The 21132-nt window shown below is 44.5% G+C and overlaps 1 protein-coding gene across 2 annotated transcripts in view; it reads left to right on the forward strand.

Moving 5' to 3' along the window:
• LOC135906082 (L-gulonolactone oxidase-like) overlaps window positions 1-21132 on the forward strand; it is a 74593-nt gene that overhangs the window by 52726 nt on the left and 735 nt on the right. For both annotated transcript variants that reach the window (XM_065437239.2, XM_065437240.2), the window contains exon 11: window positions 125-215. In XM_065437239.2, the coding sequence (XP_065293311.1) occupies window positions 125-215 (91 nt within the window). The remainder of the gene's footprint in view (window positions 1-124; window positions 216-21132) is intronic.

Raw genomic sequence — 21132 nt, forward strand, 5'->3', positions numbered from 1 at the left:
CCGTCCTAATTGGCAACTTTGGTTGGCCGAATATGTTTTCTTTCCTGTGTGTGCGTGTTTTAGTTTTAAGGTTTGTGTGGTTCAGAGAGCATTCTTGTGTAGTTGACTGGAATTTCTTTTGTAGGCCTTATGGAAAGAAAGTGGCTTATGAGTGTTATTGGGCTGCCTATGAAAACATCATGAAAAGTCTTGGCGGACGGCCTCACTGGGCTAAGGTGAGAACACAGCATTCTGCAGTTGAAAATTCAGTTCATTAACATTATTTGCTGTGCTCTGCTGGGCATCCAAGTTTTGTATCGTTGGAGTAGACAGTCACAATTAACAGAACAGTCTTCAGTATGCTACATTTGTTTCTCCTGAGGCAGCTATAGTCAGTCATTGATTTTGGCTGGCATAACTAACCCCTGAAATTGTCATACCTGCACATATTCTTTGGTGCTTCAATAGTACTATAATTGTTAAAGGAGTACCGGCATATATTTTTGAAGTTGTATGGTAGAAAGCATACCACACTTTTTTATTCTACTTGGCAATATGAAGGGTGGGAAACACTTCTATAATATTTTGATAATTTCATATTCAAGTTTGTCTCAAAATTCGCTTAGGGCACTGATACTTCCGACTATCTTTTCTAGTGTTTAAGTGAATTTGGACCTCCATTTAATGATTAGAAATGGCAAGTCATAAATGCGATGTCATGCTCCTTTAAGCTCTTTAATAAACACAATATGTTGATTGTCACATTTTTCCTTGTTTTTTTAATGATCTAAAGGATTTTTGTCTGTAAAAAAAATGTGCAGCACTTATTTCTGTGCAATGTGATATCTCTCTTGCTTTCACTTGCATTTCCGTCTGCAAGTGCACCTGTTGATCATAATGCAAGGGCCAAGATAAATGCAACTGGCTTGAATGATCTGCAAATTGTCTTTATATTATCTTGCAGTCTCAAAAGCAAGCTTGCTAAAATGCATGAACATATAAAATAATGTTAAAATAAAAGAATGTATTTGCATTTATTGTACACTGACTAGTGTATAATGGACTATTTGAGCTGTTCATTTAGATGCCGAATGGCTATTAGGAAACGTGGCAAAAATACAAGATGCAATCACAGTTTCTTGCAGAATGTACCAGTTTTCCCATCAAAATGTAACCAAGAATTTAAAAATAAGGGAAATCTCTCTTCTTTCTTTTCCGTTATTCCTTCCCTCTGTTCACTGCGACCCATTGACTGTGTCATTACACTTATGACTACGGTGGGGACAGCCAAATCATAGAGCATTAATGCAAAAACATTCGTGTACTGAGCTCTCACTGTGCAATATATGAAGAATCTCTGGTGGTGAAAATCAATCCACAGCCCTAGACTATGTCGTTTCTTGTAGCCATGATGTTGCTTCAGAACATAAAATTCCATAAATTGTCATGTGTTTCATTGTAACAAATTGATTGTTATTAAAATCAGTTAGTGTTTACATTAGCCTGTCAATGTCTGATGATGATGTCCATGTGGTTAAATGTCCCTAAGCAACTCTGGGGCTATGAGGTACTCCGAGTGGAATGCTCCAAGTTAATTTTGTCCATCTGGGGTACTATGCACCTAATACAAATGTCACATGAAGCTCTTTCACTCGCAGTCAAACGCAATTCGGGTCTAATTTTTTGGTTCATAATTGGCTCCTTTGTGTAACCTGTGGGAAAAAGCCAATCACGGTAGATAATTTCGATCCGGATCGGGCTCAATCGCAATGAAGAATAGCAGTATGGCACTTATATACATGTGCATATGCACCTAATTTTAGTACATAACCATTTTTGCATTTCACTTTCACCAAAATGAAGCAGCTCTGGCTGGGAAACGAACCCACAACTTTGAGCTTAGACCACCATACCCACTGAGCTACCATGGCGGGTCAGTCGATGATGCCGTATAATTTTGCTCCGTCCTCTCCCCCCGCCTTTTTTTTTTTGAGGATGTTGGGTGAAACAAAAACAGCGGTAATTACCTTCTTTGGCCCCATCATACCGCGATACGTCTACTATATGGGAGGGGAGCTTCCCTGCTTCCCATACAAGAACACCATACAATTCTGCAAGACTTGCAAGCAAACGGGTCACAGAACGGACGTCTGCCCGAACCCCCACCTGCCGGTATGTCACAACTGCGGCACTCGGGAGCCACAACCAGACCACGACTGCAACCCTGTTTGCGCCACCTGCGGAGAAAAGCATCTCACGGGATCCAAGGAGTGTAAACGTCGTTTCAAGCTGCCACCACAGCGACCGCAGCCAAAATCACCAAACCGTATGGCCGTCAAAACGCCGGGTAAGACGATCAAGTCATCGTCGCCAAAACGGAGATGGTCTGACACAGACGATACGGACGATGACGATTGGCCTCCACTGCGGACTCAAGGGGACATTCCAACGTCGCAACCCCAAATTCGAAAATCAAGATCACAAGAACGACAGAAGAATCCAGACCAAGGGTTCTCTGACCACTCCGCCTCCAGACACCACCGAATGTCCTCCAGATCCCCTACCCCATCCAGGACTTCAGTGGCAACGGGAGACTCGACCCAGCATAAGGTGAGCTGGGCGGGGATGGCACAAAAAGGGGCTCCAATAACCGCCAACCCTGAGTACCAAAGAATCCTTTCTGAAAATCGTCAGCTTAAAAAAACAGTAGAAGAACTTAAAATAGAGATGGCAACGCTGAAGGCACAATTTCAGAATACCAAAATTGGGCAAGCTAAACCAGCACAAGGGGATAAACCTGCCGCCCAACAGACAACAATTAGCAACATTGAAAGAATGATGAATCAGGTAGTAGAATAAATTCAGGCTCTGCAAACGTTTCAACAGCAGTTATTTGCTGAGATGCAGAACCACAAAGTCTTTGTAGACGAACAAATGTCTAAACTGCAGCAAACATCACGCAAAAGAGCCAGCAGTAACCCCGGAACACCGACGGTGAGAAAGGTAAAAAACGGGGCGGTTTCCGATTCGACGGATACCGAAATCTTACCTACCCATGGCCAGTAAAACAACCCGAACCACGTACACCGCTGAGATATGGCAATGGAACTGCCGCTCTTTTCAGAAAAGAGCGGCAGCGCTACAAGCTTATTTAGATGCCGCCATTATTCAACCGGACATCATCTGTCTTCAGGAAGTTGGAAAGGGAGTAGTTAAGCTTAGAGACTACTACACCTTTCAAAATCCCATGTATCCTAGAGTGGCAACGCTGGTGCACAAGAATATCGCGGCCAGTGAACACTATTATCCCCAATGCTCAACGGAGCACCAATTGATCGAATTACACACTACAAAAAGGAGCAAAACCAAAACGTTTATTGGCAACGTGTACAGCCCACCGAAAGAACGGCAGATGCCGTTTCCCGAGATGCTTGAATGGGCACTCGGACATCTGGAAAAAAAAGACAGGTTTATTTTAGTCGGGGATTTTAATGCTCCCCACACCAATTGGGGTTATAGGACAAGTACAAAAAAGGGCAGAAACCTAGTAGAAGCAGTAGAGAAATATAACATGCAACTAGAGACCTTACCCCTCGCCCCCACGAGACTTGGAAATAGCGTCTGCGGAGACACGTATCCAGACCTCACCTTTACATTTAACGTAAAAGAGGGACAGTGGAGGAACCTGGATGAAAATCTGGGAAGTGACCATTATATTATTAGTTACTCCACTACGACTCCCAAATTAAGAAAGCCTTTCAGAAACGCGAAACTTACAGACTGGACTGCATATAGACAACACCCGACCCCTCATCATCCAATAGATTCAATAGAAGAATGGGTAGACGAAATGATGCAGGCATACCAAACTAACACAAAGCACGTCGCGCTAAGCGAAAAAACACCGGTAGTGGATCCCCACCTCGTCCATATGTGGGAAGGCAGGCGAAGTCTTACTAAATGATGGAAGAGACAGCGCTTAAACAGAAAGCTCAGAGCTAGAATAGAACAACTGACAGAACAAGCAAATGCGTATGCTAGGCAACTACAAGCGAACAACTGGATACAATTTTGTGACTCATTACGGGGAACGCTCTCAACAACCAAAACATGGGCAATTTTACGGAGCATGCTTGATCCACACAATACAAAAACAGTCACTACTAGAGCATTACGCACATTGGTAGGAGAGTTTAAGGGGGATGACGCATCCTTGATCCAAACCCTGGCAGACAGATACAAAGGGACAGGAGGAGATAACATCGATAAAAGAGAGTACAAAGGCATGGACAATCCCAAGCTTGATGCACCCATAACGAAACAAGAAGTATATGCCGCCGCTCTAGCATTAAAACGTAACTCAGCTCCAGGCGAGGACGGCATCACGAATGCTTTGTTAAGAAATATGAGTGATCAGCAACTGGAACGCCTAACCCGGTACTTCAATGAGAAAATCTGGGAAACGGGAGAGCTTCCTAATCCATGGAAAGAAGCGACCATCATATTAATACCTAAACCGGGGAAAGCAAGAACATTGCAGAATCTCAGGCCAGTATCTCTAACCTCCTGCTTAGGCAAACTTTTCGAAAAGGTCCTTCATATCAGGCTTACCAGCTATATTGAAGGGCACGAACTTCTCTCGCACAACATGTACGGCTTCAGACAACATCTTTCTACACAAGACATATTCGTAAGGCTACGAGATGACGTGCTGCAAAATGTCCCTACAGGGGGAGAGAACATCATAGCAGCGCTTGACTTAAAAAGCGCTTTTGATACGATCTCCCATACCCTCATACTTGAAGAGCTCGAAAGAATGGGCTGTGGAATCAAGATCCACAATTACATCCGCTCTTTCCTTACTGAACGTAAAGCTACAATAGGTATGGAAAATATTCGATCTTCCAAACTCCCAATGCCTAACAGAGGCACACCACAGGGTGCCATCCTCTCACCACTTCTATTTAATGTCGCAATGAACCGCTTGGCACGACAACTAGAGAAAATTAACGACCTCAACTTCGCGTTTTACGCAGACGACATCACGTTATGGGCCTGCAAAGGCTCGTTAGGGCAAAAAGAAACTATCCAGGAGGCTATCGACTCGGTGAAGGACTTCGCAGAACAAAATGGTATGCAATGCGCTCCGGAAAAATCTGAGTTTATCCGGATCCACGGGCGTAACTACAGAAAGAAACCGAGCATCCACCTAACTATGGGTGACCAGACGTTACCAGAAAGAAATATGATCAGAATACTAGGACTATGGTTACAAAGCAACAAAAGAGCCACTCACACCATTGCGACTCTAAAATCAAGCACGAGGAGCATCGCTAGACTAATTAGCAGAATTACAAAGAAAGGTAAAGGGCTCCACGAAAACGAAACCATAACACTAGTCCAGGCTTTTATTCTTAGCAAAATAACATACGGACTACCATATCAAGAGCTAACCCCGTCGGAAATCAAAGAAATCAACCTACTAATACGTGGCGCGTATAAGGCAGCGCTTGGGCTTCCTAAGAATGCGGCAAACGAGAGGGTGCAATCTCTAGGCATATACAACACATTTGAAGAGTTAAGAGCAGCCGTTCTCATGACACAAAGAGAACGACTATGTCTCACAAGCACAGGTAAAAACGTTCTGTCGCGTTTAGGCTACCCATTGCGATCGCAGTACTCCAGGGAACAAACGACCGCAATGCCGGATCCAATACGCGAGTGCATAGTGGTCTCCCCAATCCCACGCAACATGAACAAAACTTATCACACAGCGAGAAGACAAGCGAGAGCTAAACATCTTCAGAAAACCTTCGGCAGTAATCAAGACGTAATGTATACTGATGCAGCTAGATTTAGCAAAGGACATGTAATAGTGGCAGTTCAACCCACACGCCACGGAACGCTTCACACATCAGCCTCGATATGCACTAGGTGCACTGCAACAGCGGAAGCAGCGGCGATTGCTCTCGCTATCGCATACAAGGAAAAGCAAAACACCTCAGCTTTAATAATGTCCGACTCACAAGTGGCATGCAGAATGTATCTACAAGGCAACATACCACAAGTCGCCCTTAAGATCATAGGCGACACATTGAAAGAAAATCATGCAATATTATGGTGTCCTGGCCACGAGGGTATCTCGGGAAACGAACAGGCACACACTCTAGCTCGAGGCTTTACTAACCGAGCTGGAGATACGCACAACGATGAAAAAGACGATCGCCTACTGGTCCGCGATATACTGGAGCCCCAGCGAAGAACACGGCAACAGTACGCCCCACCCCACAAACTACTCAATGTAGAGGAGGCGCAGAAATATAGAAGAATACAGATGGATACCTACCCACATTTGGGTAGATACCATAAAATAAACCCAACCTTGTACACTAACTCTTGCCCGTGGTGCGGGTCATGGCCTTCATTGCCTCACGTAACATGGGAATGCGCCAAAAGACCTCATGCCATTAATTCACCTTTGGTACTCACCTTGCTAAGGGAGCCCTGGGAGGCCATCCTCGCTCTTGCTGACCTCGAGGCCCAGAAAGGCCTCTTGGACCAAGCTGGGCGGGTCGCGATGGCCACTGGAGTCTTGGAATAGGGACCCACCCTGCACTGCTCCCTTCCGCTATTTTTTTTTTGTCTCATCAATAAATGTTTTTTCCTCCTCCTCCTCCTTTCCTCTGGACTAGGACGGCACCGAGGCCTAGGCTACTGGCGTCAGTGTGGATTTCAGTATCGGCATCCTTGTCGAAGTGTGCAAGTACCGGCGACGACTGCATGCGTCGTTTGAGTTCTTGAAATGCGTCGGCCTGCGGCATTTCCCACTTGAATTTGACATCACATTTCGTTAGATGTGTTAGCGGCTCCGCGATGCGTGAAAAGTCCTTGACAAAGCGCCTATAGTAGGCACACAGGCCAAGGAATCTGCGCACTGCCTTCTTGTCGATTGGCTGCGGGAACTTTGCAATGGCAGCTGTCTTCTGCGGGTCGGGGTGTACTCCAGATTTGCTGATGACTTGGCCTAGGAATAGAAGCTCATCGTAAGCGAAGCGAAACTTTTCCGACTTCAGAGTGAGTCATGATGACTTGATGGCCTCTAATACTGTCGCAAGCCGCTTAAGGTGATAGTCGAAATTTCCGGCGAAGACGACGACGTCATCCAAGTAAACAAGACAGGTCTGCCACTTCCATTCTGCTAAAACCGTGTCCATCACGCGCTGGAACGTTGCAGGCGCCAAGCACAGCCCAAATGGCATAACCTTGAACTCATAGAGGCCGTCTGGCATGATGAAGACGGCGGTCTTTTCGCGATCCTTTTCGTCGACTTCTGTTTGCCAGTAGCCAGACTTGAGGTCCATCGATGAGAAGTATTTAGCATTGCAGAGCCGATCCAATGCGTCGTCTATCCGTGGGAGGGGGTATACGTCTTTCTTCGTGATTTTGTTCAGTCGACGATAATCGATGCAGAAACGTAGGGTTCCGTCCTTTTTCTTCACTAAAACAACTGGAGACGCCCACGGGCTTTTCGACGGCTGGATGATGTCGTCGCGCAGCATTTCGTCGACTTGTTGTCTTATAGCTTCGCATTCTCGCATGGAAACTCGGTAAGGGCTCTGGCGTAGTGGTCGAGCACACTCTTCGGTTATTATGCGATGCTTTGCGACTGGTGTTGGTCGAATCCTCGATGACGTCGAAAAGCAGTGTTTGTACGTCGAAGCAGACTTCTGAGCTGTTGCTGCTTAATCACGGGGAGACTTGGATTTATGTCGAAGTCTGGCTCGGGAATGACGGTCGTCGGGGTAGATGCGACAGAATCCGAGAGGACAAAGGCATCGTTGGTTTCCTGAATTTCCTCGATGTATGCTATCGTTGTGCCCTTGTTTATGTGCTTGAACTCCTGGCTGAAGTTTGTCAGCAACACTTTCGTGTTTCCTCCGTGCAGCCGAGCGATCCCTCTTGCGACGCAAATTTCGCGGTCGAGCAGCAGACGTTGGTCACCTTCGATGACGCCTTCTACGTCAGCGGGTGTTTTGGTGCCGACCAATATAACAATGCTGGAGCAAGGCGGGATGCTCACTTGATCTTCGAGCACACTCAAGGCGTGGTGACTACGAGGGCTCTCCGGCAGTATCGCTTGATCTTCCGATAGCGTTACTGACTTCGACTTCAGGTCGATGATTGCGCCGTGTTGGTTCAGGAAGTCCATGCCGAGAATGACGTCTCGTGAACACTGTTGCAGGATAACGATGGTGGCAGGGTAAGTCTGGTCATGAATGGTAATTCTTGCCATTGCAGATTCCACTCAGCGTGATGAGGTGTCCTCCAGCGGTTCGAATTAACGGGCCTTCCCATGCAGTCTTAACTTTCTTCAATTGGGCTGCGATGGGTCCACTCATGACAGAGTAATTGGCTCCTGTGTCTACTAAAGGCGGTGACTGCGTGGCCGTCGAGAAGCATGTCGAGGTCGGTGGTTCTTTGTCTTGCGTTACAGTTAGGCCTTGGGGACGGATCACGGCTGCGTCGTGTTGACCTGTAATTGGTGCATGGCGTCGTCAGGGAGTCTTTCGTCAGCGTGTTCTGTCCTGCCAGACTTCGTCGGCACGGCAGTGTGTCGTCGTTGTTATGTCGTCGAGATAGTCTTTTCGGCGTCTTCGGCGGCGGCGGAGGATCTTCGTCAGTTCGACGAACAGCAACCGCACCTCCATCGGTTGCTGCTTTTAGTTTTCTGGATATGGGCTGACGGACCGGCCCCGGGCTGGGCCAGTGTATGGTCGGCACTGTGGCAACAGGTAGCGAGCGGCCTGGTGACGGCGAACGGGACGGTCGTCGAGGGCTCCACTGAGTAGCGGCGAGGTAGTCAGCGATATCACGAGGGCGTTCACCTTCCCTCGTGCGCTGTGCGTTGACGGCGAAGCCTCGTCATCCCAGTTCGCGGTATGGGCATCGGCGGTAAACATGGCCGGCTTCGCTGCAGTGGTAGCAGAGGGGGCGGTGGTCGGGGGCACGCCAAATGTCCGTCTTCCTCGCGTAGGTGTGCTGGGCAACGGGTGGTCGTACTGGCGGCGGAGGGGGACCTTGACGGCGTGCGACAGAGGCGTAAGTCATCGCTTCTGGCTGGGGCTGCGGTACTTGTGGTTGCACCTCAGGAACTCCAAGCGATTGGTGCACCTCTTCTTTCACGATGTCGGCGATTGAGGCCACTTGAGGCTGCGACGATGGCAAGGCCTGGCACAGTTCTTCGCGCACAATGGCTCTGATGGTCTCGCACAGATCGTCCGTGGCCAGTGACTGAATTCCGGCGTAGCTTGTTGGCTTGATGCGGCGGTCGAATTGCCGGTTTTGCAATTCCAGTGTCTTTTCGATGGTCGTCGCCTCACGAAGAAACTCGTCGACGGTCTTCGGTGGGCTTCTTACCATTCCGGCAAAAAGTATTTCTTTTACGCCTCGCATCAAGAAACACACTTTCTTCTCTTCGGACATTTCCGGGTCGGCGTGCCGGAAAAGACGGGTCATCTCTTCTATGAAGATGGCGATGGTCTCATTGGGTAGTTGGCCTCGGGTTTCCAGTAGAACCTCGGCCCTTTCTTTTCAGACAACGCTCATGAACGTTCTCAGGAAGTTACTGCGGAACAGGTCCCATGTTGCTAGGGTGGACTCTCGGTTCTCAAACCAAGTCCTCGCGGCATCTTTCCAGGAGAAGTACACGTGTCGTAGCTTATCCTGAGAGGTCGAGTTATTGAAGGTCGAGATCCTTCCGAAGGTTTCGAGCCAGGTTTCAGGATCCTGTGACGTAGCTCCACGGAAGGTAGGGGGCTCCCTGGGTTGTTGAAGTACGATGGGTGACACTGGGGCAGCCATTGTGGTTGTCTTGGCCACAGTCTTCTTGGTCTTCTCAGGTAGAAGTCCGTGCTCCGGGGGCAGCTGTTGTAGACGACGGCTTGCTCGATGGTCGAGGACTACTTTGGTGCTCTCTTTGCGGTCCAGGCTTGAATCACGGCTTGTTGGGGGCGTCCGGTACATGGACGAAAAGCACCTCCACCAGATGTCACGTGGTTGTGACTTCAAAGAAGACAGTAGCAATGCTGTGAACGACAAAACTAACTTTTATTGGGCGAACCTGTGCCCACAAAACAGGCTACACTTAAGCACAACGATAGCGGCGAACACGGTCAGCGATCGTCGAAAATCTGATCAGCGGGTCCAGCGCGTCGGCTTTTATACAGCAGTCGTCGAATGTTCCAGACTAATTGTTGGGACCCGCGTGCCTTTCACAAAGTTCTACACCATTCGCGTCACGCGATGAAATCAGATAACACAAAGTTCGACGACAACAGAGAACGGACAGAAGCATTGAAACTTCGGATACATGCACGCGCGTCCCGCGCTGTGCGATAACATTTGTTAGGCAGCGAAACGTGGTCGCCCGATAAACATAAGTACACATGTCAATATGGATGCTAGAACACTGCCTTGAGGAACACCAGATGTAACTTGAGTTATGTCAGAGGTATCCTGATTAAATGAGTCATGCTTAGTTTGCTTAGTAATGGGCCTCTTGCCAATTGTGAAATGTACTTTCATTATTAGTTCTTTTGTGTATATTACTCTGTCACATGCTTTATAAAAGTACAATAAGGTCCTGCCATTTTTCTATGACGTTTCTTTGTGATATATATTGTGAATGAGCTAGACGAATCTAGCTGTCTAGCATCATTCCTTATGTGGGAATGATGCTGAAGGGGGTGAAAGAATGCAATTTCGTTCTGCATTATGTCACAACAAAGTTGGGAATGTGTTTAAGGACGATCTTGTATTTACTTGTGTAAAGCCCACACTTTATTTCTGATTTCTTACTGGTTGCAAGTCTTACATTAGGCAGGCTTGTGACTACTATTGAAGCCTTGAACTGCGCTCAAAGTTCTAGGCAAAATAACAAAGCCACTGGTAGCCGATTATGACTACATTTAGTGTCGCCAACTGATTTTTTCAAACACGGACAATGCCACAAGAATGTTCAAATAACTGAGCAGTCTGAAAAATCAAATTGGGGTGGTAACATTGATGTTGTGGTTTTTATGCGTTGCATATTGCAATCACTCAGTTCAGCCCTTGGGCGCGGCCGGGCAGCCACCATTTAACTACGTGACGTGACGTCACGACAGCCGGAGGAAAAGCTGGGCCCCAACTCGCGCGGTCACGCGCGGCCGCAGCCACCACCTGACTCCCGCTAGGGGCGCTGCGCCGGCGCGTGACGTCACGGAGGAAAAGCTGGGCCCCAACTGGCACGGTCGCGCGCGGCCGCGCAATATGCAACGCATTCTTGGCTTAACCAAGCTAAGCCTGGCCATTTTTTTTTTTAGAGTGCAGTACAGCAGAACATTCATTTGCATACCTTTGTGCAGTCTTATTATCAATTAAAATAAAATTTGCTTGAATATACATGATGGCCGAATTATGGGTGTGATTCACGTTCACCCATCCAGCAGCCAGACGTATGTCACAGGTTGGGAAGGGCAGACACTGTACACGAAGCCTTGACTCCGCAACACTCACATAAGGCTGTGCTAAGCAAAATCAGCTTGAAACTTTATTGCCTCTATGCCCACGCAAGCTTGTACTGTTTCATCCAGTAAATGCACGCACAAACTTGGTAAGCATTCACCGTAATTGCCAGCTGATCGGGCCTGGACCCAAACTCTGCTTCACGCACATGGCCGTCAGTCCAGCCCATGATTTCATGCCCAACCACCTATGTGGTCTACTGGTACAAACATCCTTAAAGGCCCCTCATGAGGCCCCATTGCAAATTTTCGTTGTACAATGGCACTTATGAAATGCTGTCTATGGGTCGCTTTACTGAAAGAATTGTTCAAATTGGTTCATTATCGGAGAAGCCAGAAGATATTAAATACTCATTTACCATACTACCAGAAGTGTGCATGGCTCCTTACAGAGACACGTTTTCCCTCTGCCTCGAGTCTTCTCCCATACCGAAGCCGAGGAACTGCGCCAAGTTCTCGTGACAAGCCCTGCCTCTTTTTTAAATTTTTATTTTACTTTTCTTGCTCTGTGGCACATTTCAGGTGCGGCAGTGTGTGGTCTGCATTGAGTGATTTACCAAAGTAATGTGTCATGGTGAGAGACGTTGCCAGAACTGCGTTTTATACAGTAGTATTTGTGCGCGTTGCCCCAACTCTGTGTGGCAGTGGACCTGCTCAAGAGGGAGGACGCGCGATGTCTGGTTTGAAATTTCAGGTGTTTTCGTGGCGTGCAGCACTATAACATTTTGCAGACACGATCGTTAGCATGTGAATTATGCACTGTGCGTGTCTGTTTAAATTGGCCAAACTTAGTGAGGTGCCCGGAGGATCTTACCGCAACCATTTTGCCACCATCCAACCTGCTGGCTAGTCCTAACCAGTGCCGAGTGTGAGATACGGTGATAATTTTTATTCTTCCAAATTTTTGCACTCCAAAGTAGGGGCATGGGCCTTACATGAAGACAGGCTTCACACAAGTAAATACAGTATGTTACAATAGCTTATGTCAGGAAGAGTTGTGCATATGAAAGGAGAAACATAGGCAAAAAAAAAAATTTTTTTTTTCCTGTGTTCGTCCTTTCATGTGTGCAACTCTCCTAACGTAGCCCTGCACCAACTCGCCCAGCAAGAAGTTTCTTAAACTTCCAATAGCTTAGGTGCTGTACATGTAAGGCAAAGTCGACCTAAAATTAGAGGTTTTAGTTTCTGTGCATTATTTGTGGACTGGAATTACTTTTTCCACTTTTGCCATGTTTACTTAAATAGGAAATATAAAAGACAACAAGAATTATTTAAATATTTAGCATAAGTATTTAAATGACCATTTAGCATACGTCTAAAGAAACGGGTTTGTTGTGTTATAAGACTGCAGTCCTTTGTTAGTAACTATATTCAACAAGAGATAAAGGTTACCAGCCTTGGTTATTGTGGGGGTTCAAAACATTTATCACTGAATTGATCAGTGTGTTGGAGCTTTCCAGCATCTACTGTGAAAAAGAAGTGAAAAGAGCAGTTCATATTTTTGCAGTAAATCTTTTAATCTTTTTCAAAGAAGCTGTATGCCTCTACCCCCAATCGCATTTGTTATGTCCATGGGCAATAAGTCAACCAATTACAGCGGGATGCGTGCAGTACATGCACTGCTGGGTTCCTTGCAGCACCACTAGATGGCACTCGCATCTACGGCAATGGCGGCTCCAGCCGTGAGGGTAAAAGGAAAAAAAAAAAGGAACCAGAAAGCTCACCTTCGTGTGTAGTGTTTGTGCAAGCCTTTCCCGGTAAAGATTACGGTTGCATAAGCTACAGTTGCCGGGAAGCGGCAGCTGTAGCTTACGAAGCAGGGAATGACGTAACTACGCTTTCATGTGTGAAAGAAAAACCCTCCTAGCAACCGATTTCATTTGTGTTCTGATAGCAGTATGGAAAGGCCACGCATAGTTGGGACTTCTAAAGAGCAGCATGAACACGTTGAGCAGTCACAGGATCACTGTCGATATTCACAACGGCATCGTGCTCAGGCTAGGTAGGACGCAGTCATTCCTGCCCAAAGCAAACCACGCGCAGTTGAGGTGCCTGAAGAGCAGCGTGAAGATGGTCAGCGACTAAAGGAATGGCGTCATGCTCAAGCTAGGCAGAATGCAGCAATTCCTGCCCATACTTACTGTACATGGCCTGCCCAAAGCAGGCCATGTACAGTAAGGACACCTGAAGAGCAGCACAAGTGGAAAGGACTACAAAAGGAACAGCAACGTCAATATGCACAACGACATTGTGCTCAGGCTTGGCAGGACCCAGTTCAAGGCTACGTCACATTGGTCTATCGGATGAGGTCATGCCTGGCCAAATCACTGGCCGACCACCTTCACAGTGTAAATTGGAGCCCCCCTCACCCCATTTTTTAAAAAATTTTAAATAGCACTACCTTTAAGCAGCTTCAAGCATGGGGTTCTGTTAGAATTGACACTATATTTTTCTTTCTTTATACCACTGATACAGTTTGCCACTTACATTAAAAGGACCCTGAAACGATTTTGACGATATTGTCCAAACGTACTGAGTCGTCAGAGTAGGTCGTTCTGGTCATTAATTGATGCATCTAAGTGTTCCTCATAAAGCATGCAATTTATTTTAAGGTTTTAAAGGTGTACATCGCTGCCTATCACAGCACACTGCTCGGTGGAATTTTCAGCCACCCCTACCCATACGACATAAATCACCCAATTGACGTCAGTAGGGCGAGCTATTCGATTGACTGCCCAGGGCATGTCATCGATAATTTTTCCACTTTTATGGTGAACAGATGATGTTCGTGAGAGTTGGAATATTAGTTTATTTGTTTCTATAGAAAGAAAGGTAAAGAGAAAGAGAATGTACAAGAACAATTTCTCACTACACCCTAAGGGACACTAAAATGAAAAATCATTTCTTCTGCATCAGTAAATTACCATTCTACAACACCAAAAACAGCACTCTTACATTGATAAGACGTTTGGTAAGCCAGAAAAAGCGCAAGAACGAATTACGGGGGGCGACGCCTACTTAAGTTCCCGCACCTGGGGGCTGTGACGTCTTGGATTTGATTGCATCTTCTAGGGCCTACTAATTATATATAGCGGCACAGATTGACTATATTGTGTTCTAAATGAACCAAATATTAAACATGGCAAGTTTCGGGAACCTTTATTCAGCCACCGCGGCCCAAATGCGAAAAAATACTTTGTAATCCCTGACGTCATGCTGACCTACCGGCGCTGGGGTTTCGGCGCGAAATTCAAATACTGATACTTGGACCTTCATTTTCTCATCTAATAATCAAACTATTTTTTTAAATGACTGCCTGCAGAGTTCTCAAACAATGCTTCATTAGTCTAAACTGATTTATTGTTTCGCTTTAGTGTCCCTTTAAGCACTTGTGGCACACAGCAAGCATCGTCTGCTTTTGTTACAAAATGCTCCGTTTTGACGAGAGCTCCGCGGTCAGAGTCGGTCTCAGTCTTCTCGCGAGCACTATGATTCGAGTTTGTTGCATCATGGACTGCAAACACATCGACTGGCAATATCTCAAGCTGCGACATCGTGTCCCTGTGCAAGGCAGGAGGCGAGCGGACTGGCTGCAGCGCATCAGACTGCCACTATCCGATCGGCGCCAGGATTTGCGTCTTTACGGCTGTCACTTTACACCGGAAGATTACTAATGCAATAGCGTTTCACGAGTCCAGTATTAGGGTAAACGCAAGCACAAGGGAACAGGGCCTGGCTGTTTGACCATGTCGTTCACGAGATAAGCAGAAGTGCGAATGTGAATGGTCTGCACGGTGCAGCCACCTGGTGGCACAGAGCTCAACCACACACAGTAGCAGTAACGAAATGTATTCTTCTTTGCTGCTGGTGTAAATTTTTTGCAGGAGTGTAATCATTAACACATTGTTTTTGTAAATGTTTAAGATGTTTTATACTTAGAGCAATATTAGCTCTTTGGCTGGTTAAGCTCTGCGCCAGTGGGTGGCTGGACCGTGGAGACTAATCAGGCAGCTGGCGTACGTCTACGCTAAAGTTCCTTCATCAGCTTGAGTTTATACTTCTACCATTCTGTCGAAATGCCCAGCTCGCGTGTGGTTACCGGAATACCAGATACGTTCGGCGCTGCGACAGAATGCTCAAAACGCACGCTGCTTCTTCAGCTCTCACTTGGGGTCAACTGCCAAGCAGCTGGTGGAGAGTTTGGAGAGGCTTAGCGCGCGCGCTCCTAGAGAACCAGAAGTTGTTGACACGACGTGCATCATGATGCAGAGCCAGTGAAGGCGGAGCTTAGCCCTGATCACTCGGCGAATGAGTTGAGGAGAAAACACATCACTATGGAGGAGGGTAATACGGGATGTTTCACACAAATTGGGATGCGAATGATTAACCTTGGCTGTACCCTACGCGTCTACAGAATTTTTCCGAACCGTTTCAGGGGCCCTTTAAGCTTATCATATCATCACCACTTTCCATTCTTGCTTTCACACAGCAGATACATTGCCTTTTACTTCACACACTAGCAAAAATATATTTGCTAACTGAAAGATTGTGTTCTTTTACTTTGTGGCAGTTTTTTAGGACTTTTCTTTTATATCTGAGGTCAATTACCTATTACTGTTAGGTACTGGTCTACTTTGTATATATTTTAAATCTGACCAAGATCAATTTCCAGAATCTTCTTAACCTCATCATTTACCATTTCCTTAAATGATTCTCCCCATTTTCCTTAGCCTTCTGTGGTGCATCGTAAGTATTAACTAGGTTAGATCTTTGCTAACAGTTTTCTGATTAATCTTGCCTCAGTTCCAGAATTGATGCAGTTTTCGTCAGAGCAATGACCTGGTCACACATTACAAATTCTTGTTTTTACTTCTGTTAGCATTGCTTGCATAGTATCAATTGAAGCCAGGCACTCTTCTTCAATAATCTAAAGAACATCAGAAATTCGCTGTAGTTGTAGGGAAAACTAAGTCATATTGGGTGGAGAATTGCTCTCGATGTCTCCAGCTGGCAACAACTTCCAGAGGTCTAAGGACCAATCCCATAATATCAGACAAGGAAGTTAAGGGCACAACAGCACAAGTAAACATAAGTAATTTCAGCAAAAATATGTGTCGAAGCATTTGCTCTCCTGTAAGATGTAAACAGTCTACGTGCCGATGGATTTTCTGTGCCCTCTGGCTTGTGTTAGTGCTTTCCCAGAATTTAAACTTGTCGAGATTGCTTTGATCAACCTTGATGATGAGTGCCATCAAAGATGTCAGACTGCACAGTATTGCACTGTCTTCAATTTCTGTGTGTGCATTGAGCATGTGAACTGATTGTTGATTGGATGTTCCTTGGTGCAACTTGGGCACAGGTGTTGCTCTCTGCACAAACTCTGCACAGACTCTGGCACCTGTGCATGTATTTTGAAGGCCGTAGCAGGCAGTAGTGCAGTGGACAATGATGATATTGTGTGCATCACAAGGAAGTTTATTGGGCAGTGATAGCCTGGCTTTTGTCACAGTAATGAGCTCAGTGCCACAGAAATTGCTAATTTTTCTTCTTCCTTTGCTGATTAGATGCATCCGATTTTCTCTTACAGTGCCCTACAAGTTTCTCAAGCAACCGCATTCATTAGATGACTGTGTCTTATTGATTAATTTCAAATAAGTTAATAATTAGGCATTATTTAATTACACTGGGCACTCACAGTAGGAGGGACAACTTGTAGGAACATTGAAGGTGTGCAAATATTCAAAACTTTAGAATAACTAATCGAATATTGCCATATTTGATTTGGTCTTCGAATACAATAGTTCCTATTCGTAACTACAAATATTTTTAAAATAATTTTCTAATACTTCAAATTGCTGACTGTTCAGTTAATTTCATCCCGGCGGCCATGGTAGACATAGAACATAAGAAGTTACACGGTAGGGTACACTACATGTCACTCAAGGTGCAAGACTTTTCCGGCTGAACCGCAGTCGTTTGTACTCGCCAATGCAATACAGATAAATTGCTTGTTTCTCCTAATGCTTCATTTGTGTTAATGATAAGCAATGCTTTATTATATACAATATAACCACAGAAACTTTCTATGTATATAGCCAGATGTGAGGTTTATTGGTGAGAACAGCCGCTCAATACTCAAAAATTATTTGAAGGGTATTGAAAGGTATTATATATTCTATGTAATTCTGGCATTATTCCATTAATATTCATTTCAATATCAAGAATTAGTATTCACACACCCTTAAAAATGTGCACTTACATCTATTTGTGTAGAGCTCTCCGTTTCTTACTATTATTATTTCTAATTATGTGACATTAATTTCTATTTCAAATGAGATAAACTTGTGCATTCATCGTCCAGCCTCTGAAGGGAACATTTTAATTTGACAGACCCAACATAGCCAGTTCGCTGTTTTGCCCAGTGGAGGAAATGATGCATGTAATTTGTACTATTGCTTTATTGTTACTCCTTGTGTGTCTGCTTATCTTGATCTTTTTTGTTTTACACCGGGTTCATACATCTCCTTAAAATTCTTGAAAACCCTTGTCGCTAGCTGAGGGTTTGCAGCGGTGCGCCAGAACCAGAGGACCATCGTGGCAGGCTCATAGAATGGACTAGAACGTGCCATACTTGTGCCATGAGCACGCCCCACCCAACTTTATTTTCCTCATCTTTTGCAGTGTCAACCTAGAGCGCTGAACTTTAGGGTCCACGTGTAGCGGTGTCAGTGGGCAGTACGCCCTTAAATTTGGAAAAAAATTAATAAGATTTAAAGACCCTTAAAACTCCTTAAAAATAAATGTGCTCTTTGAATTCCTTGAGAACTGTTCTTGGGGGTGACTTTCGAAAATTCAAAGTAACAAACAGCACATTCTGGCTGTGCCATCGGAAACTGACTGTTGATAGACCGTCGACTGTCTATCGGGAAAGGATTATGGCTTTTCTTCTTTCCCCAATATCTCTAAATGATTCAATGTGGCGTGTCCACAGCCACCATTGAAAGGCTTAATTAAATTGCCATTGTGGAACTAGATGAAGCTAGCTCAAGCGACCATGCTCTACCGTTATTCTGGTTCTTTTGCTAGTTGGTTGACACCGCAGCCATTTTGACTCCATTTTCAAGCTCTAAGCTCCGGAAATGCCTGGTGGAAAGCGATTTTTATATATTCAGGCTTTAATGCACTCTGTAGCTGTGGCTGAAGCCAGATATAGCTACCATGCTAGCAGGCGATTGACATAATTGCCATTAGAAGGCTAATGGATCGTGTATCCAAACCTGCAGCTCCTTAGCTGCAAGAAATTGCAGCTAAGGAGGCGATTTCACTGTTCTAATTATATGGATGAATAAAGTTTGTTTCCCCCTCCTTGAATATTGGCCTTTATCATCCTTGAATGAACCTTGAATTATGAGTTGAATGTTCTGTACGAACCTTATTGGCATCTTATTTTTTGTCCTGCAACTTTTGGTCTTAGTGTTATTTTTTATCTTTGTTTCTTTGTGCAGTATTTAGACATTTGGTTGTTCCTGGGCACCCAAAATAAAGATCAAATTATTATTATTATTATTATTATTATTATTATTATTATTATTATTATTATTAGTATTAAGGCTTAGACCGGCCTGCTTGTGTTGTTTTGTATATTGTGTGGCAATAAACATTATTATTATTATTATTATTATTATTATTATTATTATTATTATTATTATTATTATTATTATTATTATTATTATTATTACACACTTTGGTGGTGACTCGTTAATTGTCAATCTTGCGCAGTTACCTTCTCGATAGAACATGTTAATGTCAATGGCCAGACATCTTCTTTTCACATGGCAGCCAGTGGCGTTCCTCTAGGATCAGTACTACGGCCGGCCACTCCTTTTAAAAATTTTTATCAATGATGTTTTTTTCCAGAATTCATCCTTTCTGTATGCTGATTACATCAAGATTTTTAAGGAAATTAATACTGTTAATGACTGTCGCATCCAGCACTCTGACCTGTCTTCTGTCGCATCCTGCAGTCTGGCCTGTCTTCGTATCTAAATGGCACGAGGTTAATAACCTCGCCTTAAGAGGAAGATTTAGCTTGGGTGCTCCTATCTAAATAGTAAAAGGAGAACTCGCTCTTCTTGGCAACCAATGCACCAAATTTGGCTAGGTTTGTTTCATTTAACAGATAAACTTAAAATCTAGGGATTGTTGGTATTGAATTTTTGTTTAGGTTGTCAATGTTCTATTAAAAATTGGCAAAAGTTGCAAATTTTCTGGAAATGAAACTGAGTAATGATATCACATTTCTGTGAATTGCATCTAATAGTACATGTAAGGCTGACAAAACTGATATGTTGAACATGAATCTCAAAAAAATTAATAATGTGAAGATACAGCTTTTACGGAACCCTTGTACACAACATAAATTCACTTAAGATATAAGATGACATATGAAATTTGTTCACTCTTAATGATATTGTTACGGTGAAATGAAGGAAGAAGTTGGATTGGACGAGAGGAAGAGAGGTGCCGTTTACAGAACCGCGATATCTATTCTTGATGCAGAGCTATTAATTTGTAAACATAGTGCTTCTAATTTTTGAAAATCTTTCTAATGAAATTCAGGCCCTAAAGCAAAATTCTGCTTCCAGCAGTCGCTAGAATTTAACTTTCTCAAATGCGATAAATTTCATTAAAATCGGTCGAGGGGTTATCTCAGAAAAATGTTTTTGCGTTTTACATGTACTTGAATAGGCGCTGTCGGTGTTGGGCCCAAGCTAACGCTTACTCTTAAATGCTGCTAAGACCGAAGCCATGGCTTTCACATGCAAAGCAGCAAGCTTTTTCTGTGGTTACTGTACCATTGTGTAAGGTCTTTGAGATCAATGATCTCTGTGTGCTTTTTTATACAACTTGCGCTTTTCAATTCACACTAAATGCGATCCAATAAGGGTTGTGTGCTCCCTTGGCTCTGGTCGCAGACTGATGAGAGAATTAAATTCTCCTACACCATTCCGCAAGTTATACACAATCTGTTTTCTTCAACTCAATAATGCATTGTTCGTCTGGAATGGCATTTCTAGATCCAACAGTAGCATTATAGATTGAGTCCAGAAAAAGTTTCTAAGCAAATAGCATCACCGCTTTCCCAATATGGACACTGGACCTTGTTTTAGCTCTTTTGGATTGTTGTCATTGCCCTTACCTCGCTGCCAACGTAATCACGCTGACCTGTTTCTTTTTAAACTACTTCATAGTATCCTCACCTGCCCTGAACTCCTCGGTTGTATTGTGTTTTGTATTCCGGACAGGATCACCGGGGAACATAGACTTTTTCATGTTCCTGCCTGTCATCACCAGAATTTAAAATTCCACAAAATACAGAGTCTTTGTACCATGTATTTTCATGATGTTGATGTTTTTCATAACTCACTGTCATCTTCTTTTCCGTGCTTTGCCTTGTGTCATAGTTTCACTCATTGTTCAATTGCTTTTCGCCTCCTTTTCTTTTGTATTTGTCTTGCGCATTGTTCTAGTACACTCTTTTCACAATTCTTTTTGTTCATTGTGTGTGTGTACACAACTGCAGTTTTCT

The sequence above is a fragment of the Dermacentor albipictus genome, chromosome 9, assembly GCF_038994185.2.
Source record: "Dermacentor albipictus isolate Rhodes 1998 colony chromosome 9, USDA_Dalb.pri_finalv2, whole genome shotgun sequence".
Taxonomy (NCBI): Eukaryota; Metazoa; Arthropoda; class Arachnida; order Ixodida; family Ixodidae; genus Dermacentor; species Dermacentor albipictus.